The sequence below is a fragment of the Salvelinus fontinalis genome, chromosome 31, assembly GCF_029448725.1.
Source record: "Salvelinus fontinalis isolate EN_2023a chromosome 31, ASM2944872v1, whole genome shotgun sequence".
NCBI lineage: Eukaryota > Metazoa > Chordata > Actinopteri > Salmoniformes > Salmonidae > Salvelinus > Salvelinus fontinalis.
The window spans coordinates 2,783,672-2,796,171 of record NC_074695.1 but is presented as its reverse complement, the minus strand read 5'-3'; the positions used below and the strand labels follow the sequence as shown (position 1 = coordinate 2,796,171).

Genomic DNA, 12,500 nt, shown 5'->3' with positions numbered 1-12,500 from the left:
GCAGCAGTTACTCTTCCTGGGGTTTATTATGGATCCCCATTAGTTCCTGCCAAGGCAGCAGCTACTCTTCCTGAGGTTTATTATGGATCCCCATTAGTTCCTGCCAAGGCAGCAGCTACTCTTCCTGGGGTTTATTATGGATCCCCATTAGTTCCTGCCAAGGCAGCAGCTACTCTTCCTGGGGTTTATTATGGATCCCCATTAGTTCCTGCCAAGGCAGCAGCTACTCTTCCTGGGGTTTATTATGGATCCCCATTAGTTCCTGTCAAGGCAGCAGCTACTCTTCCTGGGGGTTTATTATGGATCCCCATTAGTTCCTGTCAAGACAGCAGCTACTCTTCCTGAGGTTTATTATGGATCCCCATTAGTTCCTGCCAAGGCAGCAGCTACTCTTCCTGGTGTTTATTATGGATCCCCATTAGTTCCTGCCAAGGCAGCAGTTACTCTTCCTGGGGTTTATTATGGATCCCCATTAGTTCCTGCCAAGGCAGCAGCTACTCTTCCTGAGGTTTATTATGGATCCCCATTAGTTCCTGCCAAGGCAGCAGCTACTCTTCCTGGGGTTTATTATGGATCCCCATTAGTTCCTGTCAAGGCAGCAGCTACTCTTCCTGGGGGTTTATTATGGATCCCCATTAGTTCCTGTCAAGACAGCAGCTACTCTTCCTGAGGTTTATTATGGATCCCCATTAGTTCCTGCCAAGGCAGCAGCTACTCTTCCTGGGGTTTATTATGGATCCCCATTAGTTCCTGTCAAGACAGCAGCTACTCTTCCTGGGGTTTATTATGGATCCCCATTAGTTCCTGCCAAGGCAGCAGCTACTCTTCCTGGGGTTTATTATGGATCCCCATTAGTTCCTGTCAAGGCAGAAGCTTTTCTTCCTGGGGTTTATTATGGATCCCCATTAGTTCCTGCCAAGGCAGCAGCTACTCTTCCTGGGGTTTATTATGGATCCCCATTAGTTCCTGTCAAGGCAGAAGCTTTTCTTCCTGGGGTTTATTATGGATCCCCATTTGTTCCTGCCAAGGCAGCAGCTACTCTTTCTGGGGTCCAAGAACATTAAGGCAGTACAATTTTACAAACATTACAATACATTCACAACAGACTTCACAACACATTAACTGTGTTCCCTCAGGCCCCTACTCCACTACCACATATCTACAACACACTGTGTGCCCTCAGGCCCCTACTCCACCACTACCACATATCTACAACACACTGTGTGCCCTCAGGCCCCTACTCCACCACATATCTACAATACACTGTGTTCCCTCAGGCCCCTACTCTACTACCACATATCTACAATACACTGTGTTCCCTCAGGCCCCTACTCTACTACCACATATCTACAATACACTGTGTGCCCTCAGGCCCCTACTCTACTACCACATATCTACAATACACTGTGTGCCCTCAGGCCCCTACTCTACTACCACATATCTACAACACACTGTGTTCCCTCAGGCCCCTACTCTACTACCACATATCTACAACACAACCCTCAGGCCCCTACTCCACCACTACCACATATCTACAACACACTGTGTTCCCTCAGGCCCCTACTCCACCACTACCACATATCTACAACACACTGTGTGCCCTCAGGCCCCTACTCTACTACCACATATCTACAACACAACCCTCAGGCCCCTACTCCACCACTACCACATATCTACAACACACTGTGTGCCCTCAGGCCCCTACTCCACTACCACATATCTACAACACACTGTGTTCCCTCAGGCCCCTACTCCACCACTACCACATATCTACAACACACTGTGTTCCCTCAGGCCCCTACTCCACCACTACCACATATCTACAATACACTGTGTTCCCTCAGGCCCCTACTCCACTACCACATATCTACAACACACTGTGTGCCCTCAGGCCCCTACTCTACTACCACATATCTACAACACACTGTGTGCCCTCAGGCCCCTACTCTACTACCACATATCTACAACACACTGTGCCCCCTCAGGCCCCTACTCCACTACCACATATCTACAACACAGAATCCATGTGTACGTGTGTATAGTGCATATGTTATCATGTGTGTGTATGAATGTGTCTGTGCCTATGTTTGTGTTGCTTCACAGTCCCCCATGTTACATAAGGTTTATTTTATAAATCTGATTCTCCTGCTGCATCAGTTCCCTGATGTGGAATAGAGTTCCATGTAGTCATGGCTCTGTGTAGTACTGTGGAATAGAGTTCCATGTAGTCATGGCTCTATGTAGTACTGTGGAATAGAGTTCCATGTAGTCATGGCTCTATGTAGCACTGTGGAATAGAGTTCCATGTAGTCATGGCTCTATGTAGTACTGTGGAATAGAGTTCCATGTAGTCCTGGCTCTATGTAGTACTGTGGAATAGAGTTCCATGTAGTCATGGCTCTATGTAGTACTGTGGAATAGAGTTCCATGTAGTCATGGCTCTATGTAGTACTGTGGAATAGAGTTCCATGTAGTCATGGCTCTATGTAGTACTGTGCGCCTCCCATAGTCTGTTCTGGACTTGGGGACTGTGAAGAGACCTCTGGTGGCATGTCTTGTGGGGTATGCATGGGTGTCTGAGCTGTGTGCTAATAGTTTAAACAGACAGCTTGGTGCATTCAGCTTGTCAATCACTACTGGTATTTGTAAGTGTTAAGTCAATTTGTCCTCTACTTTGAGCCCTGAGAGATTGACATGTATATTATTTATGTTAGCTCTCCGTGTACTTTTAAGGGCCAGACGTGCTGCCCTGTTCTGAGCCAATTGTGATTTTCCTAAGTCCCTCTTTGTGGCACCTGACCACACGACTGAACAGTAGTCCAGGTGAGACAAAACTAGGGCCTGTAGGACCTGCCTTGTTGATAGTGCTGTTAAGAAGGTAGAAACTAGGGCCTGTAGGACCTGCCTTGTTGATAGTGCTGTTAAGAAGGTAGAAACTAGGACCTGTAGGACCTGCCTTGTTGATAGTGTTGTTAAGAAGGTAGAAACTAGGGCCTGTAGGGCCTGCCTTGTTGATAGTGTTGTTAAGAAGGTAGAAACTAGGGCCTGTAGGACCTGCCTTGTTGATAGTGCTGTTAAGAAGGTAGAAACTAGGACCTGTAGGACCTGCCTTGTTGATAGTGCTGTTAAGAAGGTAGAAACTAGGGCCTGTAGGACCTGCCTTGTTGACAGTGTTGTTAAGAAGGTAGAAACTAGGGCCTGTAGGACCTGCCTTGTTGATAGCGTTGTTAAGGTAGAAACTAGGGCCTGTAGGACCTGCCTTGTTGATAGTGTTGTTAAGAAGGTAGAAACTAGGGCCTGTAGGACCTGCCTTGTTGATAGTGGTGTTCAGAAGGTAGAAACTAGGGCCTGTAGGACCTGTCTTGTTGATAGTGTTGTTAAGAAGGTAGAAACTAGGGCCTGTAGGACCTGCCTTGTTGATAGTGTTGTTAAGAAGGTAGAAACTAGGGCCTGTAGGACCTGCCTTGTTGATAGGGCTGTTAAGAAGGTAGAAACTAGGGCCTGTAGGACCTGCCTTGTTTATAGTGTTATTAAGAAGGTAGAAACTAGGGCCTGTAGGACCTGCCTTGTTGATAGGGCTGTTAAGAAGGTAGAAACTAGGGCCTGTAGGACCTGCCTTGTTGATAGTGTTGTTAAGAAGGTAGAAACTAGGGCCTGTAGGACCTGCCTTGTTGATAGTGTTGTTAAGAAGGTAGAAACTAGGGCCTGTAGGACCTGCCTTGTTGATAGTGTTGTTAAGAAGGTAGAAACTAGGGCCTGTAGGACCTGCCTTGTTGATAGTGTTGTTAAGAAGGTAGAAACTAGGGCCTGTAGGACCTGCCTTGTTGATAGTGCTGTTAAGAAGGTAGAAACTAGGACCTGTAGGACCTGCCTTGTTGATAGTGTTGTTAAGAAGGTAGAAACTAGGGCCTGTAGGACCTGCCTTGTTGATAGGGCTGTTAAGAAGGTAGAAACTAGGGCCTGTAGGACCTGCCTTGTTTATAGTGTTGTTAAGAAGGTAGAAACTAGGGCCTGTAGGACCTGCCTTGTTGATAGGGCTGTTAAGAAGGTAGAAACTAGGGCCTGTAGGACCTGCCTTGTTGATAGGGCTGTTAAGAAGGTAGAAACTAGGGCCTGTAGGACCTGCCTTGTTGATAGTGTTGTTAAGAAGGTAGAAACTAGGGCCTGTAGGACCTGCCTTGTTGATAGTGTTGTTAAGAAGGTAGAAACTAGGGCCTGTAGGACCTGCCTTGTTGATAGTGTTGTTAAGAAGGTAGAAACTAGGGCCTGTAGGACCTGCCTTGTTGATAGTGTTGTTAAGAAGGTAGAAACTAGGGCCTGTAGGACCTGCTTTGTTGATAGTGTTGTTAAGAAGGTAGAAACTAGGGCCTGTAGGACCTGCCTTGTTGATAGTGTTGTTAAGAAGGTAGAAACTAGGGCCTGTAGGACCTGCCTTGTTGATAGGGCTGTTAAGAAGGTAGAAACTAGGGCCTGTAGGACCTGCCTTGTTTATAGTGTTGTTAAGAAGGTAGAAACTAGGGCCTGTAGGACCTGCCTTGTTGATAGGGGTGTTAAGAAGGTAGAAACTAGGGCCTGTAGGACCTGCCTTGTTGATAGGGCTGTTAAGGTAGAACAGCGCTTTATTATGGACAGACTTCTCCAGCTCTTAGCTACTGTCGTGTCAATATGTTTTGACCATCTACCTGGATTATGTTGGAGAGGCTTCCATTAAAGAACACCCTCTGTGTTCTGTTAGACAGGTAACTCTTTATCCACATTATAGCAGGGGGTGTAAAGCCATAACACAATATAGCAGGGGGTGTAAAGCCATAACACAATATAGCAGGGGGTGTAAAGCCATAACACAATATAGCAGGGGGTGTAAAGCCATAACACAATATAGCAGGGGGTGTAAAGCCATAACACAATATAGCAGGGGGTGTAAAGCCATAACACAATTTAGCAGGGGGTGTAAAGCCATAACACAATATAGCAGGGGGTGTAAAGCCATAACACAATATAGCAGGGGGTGTAAAGCCATAACACAATATAGCAGGGGGTGTAAAGCCATAACACAATATAGCAGGGGGTGTAAAGCCATAACACAATATAGCGGGGGGTGTAAAGCCATAACACAATATAGCGGGGGGTGTAAAGCCATAACACAATATAGCAGGGGGTGTAAAGCCATAACACAATATAGCAGGGGGTGTAAAGCCATAACACAATATAGCAGGGGGTGTAAAGCCATAACACAATATAGCAGGGGGTGTAAAGCCATAACACAATATAGCAGGGGGTGTAAAGCCATAACACAATATAGCAGGGGGTGTAAAGCCATAACACAATATAGCAGGGGGTGTAAAGCCATAACACATCAGTTTTTCCAGCAGCAGACTATGATCGATAATGATAAAAGCTGCACTGAAGTCTAACAAAACAGCCCCCACAATCTTTTTATCATCAATTTCTCAGCCAATCATCAGTCGTCTCTGTAAGTGCTGTGCTTGTTGAGTGTCCTTCCCTATAAGCTGAAAGTCTGTTGTCAATTTGTTTACTGTAAAATAGCATTGTATCTGGTCAAACACCATTTTTTCCCAGAAGTTTACTACGGGTTGGTAACAGGCTGATTGGTCGGCTATTTGAGCCAGTAAAGGGGTCTTTACTACTACATAAATGTCAACAAAATAACTTTTTGGTGTGTGTGTGTGTGTGTGTGTGTGTGTGTGTCCTGGTTCCTGCTTACAAGCAGAAACTAAAGCATGAAGCACAAGTGACCAACTGGCAAGGGTCTTCACTGACATAATAATAATAATAATCATAATAATAATAATAATCATAATCATAATAATAATACATGTTTCAAGTAGACTACCATCGTCCCTGTGCCCCAAAAGACCCCCAAAAGACTAAGGCAACCTGCCTAAATGACCTCCAGGACACACTTTTGTTTGTTCACCTAAAATTCTGCTTTAGTAATAATAACCTACTTGTAATAATAACAATTATATATTGTTGTTTAGATTAAGATCTAATTAAGGTCTAATCTTTACATACCAGTTAGCGTATTTGTACATTTTGACGTGATGAAGTGTTGACTCTTTGAAGTGAAGTGTTTAAACTTGTTTTAGGTAACGTAAACTCACTCACTTTTGTACATCGCCTTGGTCCGTACAATTGGCCTTATTGTAGCGGCCCAAAAACGTAATCCTTCCAGATCAACACCATTGTAAAGCACAATTTCTCCCCTTTCCAACAGAATCCATGCCGAGACCTCCACGCTGCCCGTTTCTGCATGATTCAAGAAGGCAATGATCCCCGTCGGGTCTTTTTAAAAATGCCGGGTGGGGAAGCGAAACTAATGTGTGATAGTGAGAAGGAGAGATGTGGGAAAATTGCTTTTTTTCACTCATCTGTCCAACTTATCACCTTATCGCCTCTAAAATGTAAATAAAACATTATAAAGAGTTTATATAATGTGTCATTACCTATTTGAAGGTTTGTGTCGAATTTGAACCGGGTTTTTAGGGCGGCGCTAAAGTGATCTTCAGAAGTAAACAGCGGCTTTGAGAGTCATAATGCTTGCAGTGATGACGCAACAAATGACTAGGTATCCCCCCCTTAACCCCATCACTGTCCATTTCTTGTTTTTAAACGACGAGAGAAGTGCTACACCTGGTGGAGAGAGATTGTAAAACAGAAATAGTTGCTTTATGCACCATCCAAAGTGTAATTAATAACTTCACCATGCTCAAAGGAATAATCAATGTCAGTTTTTTATTTTTTATTTAATCATCTACCAATAGGTGCCCTTCTTTGCGAGGCATTGGAAAACCTCCCTGGTCTTTGTGGTTGAATCTGTGTTTGAAATTGACTCCTCGACTGAAGGACCTTACAGATAATTGTATGTGTGGGGTACAGAGATGAGGTAGTCATTAAAACATCATGTTAAATACTATTATTGCACACAGAGTGATTCCATGCAACTTATTATGTGACTTGTTAAGCAAATCTTTACTCAAACTTATTTATAAATCAGAAAGGGGTTGAATACTTAGACTCAAGACCTTTCAGCTTTTCATTTTCTAAATTCATATTTAAACATTTAAAAAAACATAATTCCACTTTGACATTATGGGGTATTGTGCAAGTGACACAAAAATCTAAATTGAATCCATTTTAAATTCAGGCTGTAACACAAAACAAATGGAAAAACAGAAGGCATTTTAAGGCCAAAATCTCCAACTTTGATCAATTATTTCTCAATTATGCTTTCAGATACAAATGTCAAATATATGTCATCCATCCTTCCCCCAAAGGACCGTTCTATGGACTACATTTGGTGAAAATCCTCCAAATCACTGTCTTTTTGTCTGGGTTTCATATGGAATCACATTGTAACGTGTGTGTCCTTACCCCAGAGGTGTGGGTCGTCCATGCAGGACTGGTGATTGGACAGTGTGATGAGGGGTGTGTCCGGTGGACGTTGGTCTATCAGGTCAAATAGAACATCCTGATTATGAACCGTAATACAGTTCAGATACTCTAGAGAGAGGGAAGAGAGAGAGAAGAGAGAGAGTGTGTTAGGGTGGCACGATTAATCGAATTAACCCTGCATACCACTGCTGGCTTGCTTCTGAAGCTAAGCAGGGTTGGTCCTGGTCGGTCCCTGGATGGGAGACCAGATGCTGCTGGAAGTGGTGTTGGAGGGCCAGTAGGAGGCACTCTTTCCTCTGGTCTAAAACAAGATCCCAATGCCCCAGGGCAGTGATTGGGGACATTGCCCTGTGTAGGGGGCCGTCTTTCGGATGGGACGTTAAACGGGTGTCCTGACTCTCTGAGGTCACTAAAGATCCCATGGCACTTATCGTAAGAGTAGGGGTGTTAACCCCGGTGTCCTGGCTAAATTCCCAATCTGGTCACCTAATAATCCCCAGTTTACAATTGGCTCATTCATCCCCCTCCTCTCCCCTGTAACTATTCCCCAGGTCTTTGCTGTAAATGAGAACATGTTCTCAGTCAACTTACCTGGTAAAATAACGGATACATTTAAAAAAAAAAACTAAATCGCAAGCGTCCCTGCTTAGAGCACGCAGTGAGATGCTGGTGAGGAGAGAAAGGGCTTTACACCTCAGTTAGATGCTGGTGAGGAGAGAAAGGGCTTTACACCTCAGTGAGATGCTGGTGAGGAGAGAAAGGGCTTTACACCTCAGTGAGATGCTGGTGAGGAGGGAAAGGGCTTTACACCTCAGTGAGATGCTGGTGAGGAGGGAAAGGGCTTTACACCTCAGATGCTGGTGAGGAGAGAAGGGGCTTTACACCTCAGTGAGATGCTGGTGAGGAGGGAAAGGGCTTTACACCTCAGATGCTGGTGAGGAGAGAAAGGGCTTTACACCTCAGATGCTGGTGAGGAGAGAAGGGGCTTTACACCTCAGTGAGATGCTGGTGAGGAGAGAAAGGGCTTTACACCTCAGATGCTGGTGAGGAGAGAAAGGGCTTTACACCTCAGTGAGATGCTGGTGAGGAGAGAAAGGGCTTTACACCTCAGTGAGATGCTGGTGAGGAGAGAAAGGGCTTTACACCTCAGTGAGATGCTGGTGAGGAGAGAAAGGGCTTTACACCTCAGTGAGATGCTGGTGAGGAGGGAAAGGGCTTTACACCTCAGTGAGATGCTGGTGAGGAGGGAAAGGGCTTTACACCTCAGATGCTGGTGAGGAGAGAAGGGGCTTTACACCTCAGTGAGATGCTGGTGAGGAGAGAAAGGGCTTTACACCTCAGATGCTGGTGAGGAGAGAAAGGGCTTTACACCTCAGTGAGATGCTGGTGAGGAGAGAAAGGGCTTTACACCTCAGTGAGATGCTGGTGAGGAGAGAAAGGGCTTTACACCTCAGTGAGATGCTGGTGAGGAGGGAAAGGGCTTTACACCTCAGATGCTGGTGAGGAGAGAAGGGGCTTTACACCTCAGTGAGATGCTGGTGAGGAGAGAAAGGGCTTTACACCTCAGATGCTGGTGAGGAGAGAAAGGGCTTTACACCTCAGTGAGATGCTGGTGAGGAGAGAAAGGGCTTTACACCTCAGTGAGATGCTGGTGAGGAGAGAAGGGGCTTTACACCTCAGATGCTGGTGAGGAGAGAAAGGGCTTTACACCTCAGATAGATGCTGGTGAGGAGAGAATCCATAATTGCAATATCTAGCCCAAAAAAACATGTTTATATTTTGTCCAAATCGTGCAGCCCTAGTGTGTGTGGTGACTCACTGGTCCAGAAGTAGCTGTATGAGCCCACAACGCCCATGACCAGGGTGCTGGTCACCTTCCAGGCCAGCTGCGGGCACTGTGGGAACGGCCATTTCACCTCCAGGGGCATCGCTGCTCACCAACGGAACACACATCCACCTGGCGCACACACACAGGTCAGAGAAACATACCACGGGTCGATCTCATAACCATAACTAGCAGACAGTATGGATGAGCTACCTCTCAGCACTGCAGAATGGAAGCTATAAATAACTAGCGGAATCATTTGCAGTATTGAATAGAGTAAAAGTATTGCATGCATAGATCATACATCATTGGCATAGATAGACTCTTTGATTGTTTGGTTTGTTAACAGAACACAGCTCTCCACATGTTGTCTCTGCTAGCTAGCTTCCCGTCCCAAGTAAAAAAGGACTACTTTTTGCCCGGTGGAAGCTTTAAAAAAAAAACACTCAAAAGCAGTTTAATACACGGAACTTGTTTCATATGACGGTTTTATACTAAGTCTGTACTGTTTTTCTCAGCCTCGTAATGACTTGTGATCAAAGTTAAGTCCCATCCTCACCTTATGCTTTCAGCTGATAACTAGCACGTTCGAAGAACCCGGAAGAATGCTCATTCTGCTATGGTTTGTGGGAGCTGTAGTTCATTACCTCTAACGAATTTAACCAACATTTCTGAATCGATGTAAACAAATGGTTGTTGTGTGTGTTTCTTCCATCTACTCATTGACGCTTTGAAACGACGTCTGTTCCTTCATTTCCCCTCATTCCATCTCCACCACTGATATATAATCAAACAGTACAGTATGAAGATAGTCCGAAACTGCTTCTCCAATAGAAATCCCCGTTCACGCTTGTAGCCGATGTAATGGCGACGTTAGAGAGCAAAATGCTGCGCAGAATCAAGTTATCTGGTCTAAGGGTCGTCTAACTGCGCATGTGCGTGCCGCAAATCAGAGGCACTCCTTTGATATAAAGTTGTTTTTGACGAAAATGATAACGTGTCAGTTTGTCACTTTCATGAGGTTGGAGGAATAATATGTTAAACTACTTAATACATTAACTCGAATCTAGATTGTGCCTTTAGATTTTCAGAAAATGAACAACTAATTAAGAATGTTTCACTAATCTCATTGACTTCTCTAACCCGGCCTGGTCTGTTTGGCCTGCTGCGCCAGCGTTACCGGAAAACTTGTGATTTTGCGCCTCAGGGTTTAGAAACTATGCGTTATCAAGATCAGTGGCTCGTCACCAACACTGGAAAAAGTACTTCCAGGTCACGGAATTTCGGAAACGTTTCAAATAAAAGTCCCCCACGTAATAGTAGAAACGTGTCAATAACCTGTATCTATTCATGATATTTGAAAAATAATTGTCTACAAATGAACAATGATTCATATTTAAGTGACATTTGTATTAAATGTGGGGTTTAAAATATTTTACAATGTCAAATAAATTATCCAGTGCCAATCACTGTATATGGAATAGATATTGGCTTATAGAGCAAAAACCATGGTGGCTGCTGCAGTAAAAATAGGGTCTTTAGAATCTATATGTGGTGTCATTTCATAGGGCCCTGAATAATGTAAAAATAGGGTCTGTAGTATCTATATGTGGTGTCATTTCATAGGGCCCTGAATAATGTAAAAATAGGGTCTGTAGTATCTATATGTGGTGTCATTTCAAAGGTCCTTGAATAATACATAGTGTTGCAGGCCATTTACTCCATTTAAATATATATATATTTTTATTTAACGTCAACTTTTAACCTTTATTTAACTAGGCAAGTCAGTTAAGAACAAATTCTTATTTTCAATGACAGCCTAGGAACAGTGGGTTAACTGCCTTGTTCAGGGGCAGAAGGACAGATTTTGACCTTGTCAGCTCAGGGATGCGATCTTGCAACCTCTCGGTTACTAGTCCAACGCTCTAACCACCAGGCTACCTGCCACCCCTAAACTCTGACCACCAGGCTACCTGCTGGTTACTTATCCAGCGCTCTAACCACCAGGCTACCTGCCACCCCTACACTCTGACCACCAGGCTACCTGCTGGTTACTTATCCAGCGCTCTAACCACCAGGCTACCTGCCACCCCTACACTCTGACCACCAGGCTACCTGCTGGTTACTTATCCAGCGCTCTAACCACCAGGCTACCTGCCACCCTGAATAATATGCCAGGCCATTTACTCCTCCCATTCCATTGGCCACAATGCGAATCACACCATACAGTATACGTTCTACAGACCCTACTGAGTATTTCCTACAATACATTTATATTGTAAAAAAATATCGTTTTTCCTGTACAGTGCTATATTTGTACAGTATAATGTCCAAGCATTTTAATTAAGCTGTTTGACCCCAGTAAAAGGTCAGCAGCACTATTACTCAGAGCACTATGAGATGACACCATTTATACATTCTATAAGGTAGTCATTCTCTTTAGTTTAGATTTTTCCCTGATGTAGTTTTCATTTTGTAATGTTATTTGAACATGCACTATGCAAAGCTGCAAAAATGATTGATTTCGTATCATACACATAACGTTTTACCGCAGACCTTTATTTTGTAGGCTAAATCAGAAAATCCGGAAGTCTTAAAGCTGCCGCCATGACTCTCATGGTATAAATACCGAGCTCCACCTCTCGACTTCTGGTATGGGTGAAATGCATGATGGGTGGAAGAGAGTTTCACGCTGGTTAATGATGTAAGTATGCTAAAGGTGAGAGCAGTCAGTGTCCTTTGAAAGCTCCTCCAGCCAAAGACTCAGGAAATGGAGGACCAAAACCTCCGTAATTACAATTAAATTAATTCATAAATATATAGACACATAAATATAAAAATAAAAGCACATATAAATAAATACATGGATGAATGATTGCACACATAAATATATAAATAACAATTTATCCCTTTCTTTTTATTCATTTATATTATTTCTTCATTTATTTATTTCTGTATTTCTTCCTCAAACAGGATAATGAGGGGGGTGTCAAGCAAACCTATTTGGGTGGTATCTAACACACCATTGGTTGATCAATGCCAGTATGCGTTCAGTATGAAAGTTTAAAGGTCATGTTTTATATTAGCACCCCCCCCCCCCCCCCCCCAAAAAGAGGAGATTGCGTAGAGAGTACTGGATATTCAGGAATTGGAATGTGTGGGAATAGAAATGTGTAGAATTAGGGATAACAGTGTAATAGTTAATTTATATTACCCCTGCAAACATCTCATCTTGGCAGTTAGAAGGGATTGATAGGAC

At 43.9% G+C, this 12,500-nt stretch overlaps 1 protein-coding gene across 4 annotated transcripts in view; it reads right to left on the bottom strand.

Annotated features, from left to right (window-relative positions):
* Positions 1-10,412, bottom strand: part of tafazzin (tafazzin, phospholipid-lysophospholipid transacylase) — a 30,362-nt gene extending 19,950 nt beyond the window's left edge. For 2 of the 4 annotated variants that reach the window (XM_055891111.1, XM_055891110.1), the window contains exons 1-3: positions 9,801-10,411; positions 9,236-9,373; positions 7,396-7,524 (exon numbers count right to left, since the gene is read on the bottom strand). In XM_055891111.1, coding sequence (XP_055747086.1) covers positions 7,396-7,524; positions 9,236-9,344 — 238 coding nt within the window. In that variant the 5' untranslated portion in view covers positions 9,345-9,373; positions 9,801-10,411. Of the gene's footprint in view, positions 1-7,395; positions 7,525-9,235; positions 9,374-9,800 lie in introns of all 4 variants that reach the window. The other 2 variants (XM_055891109.1, XM_055891108.1) reach the window with 2 other exon arrangements.
* Positions 10,413-12,500: the final 2,088 nt, after the last annotated feature.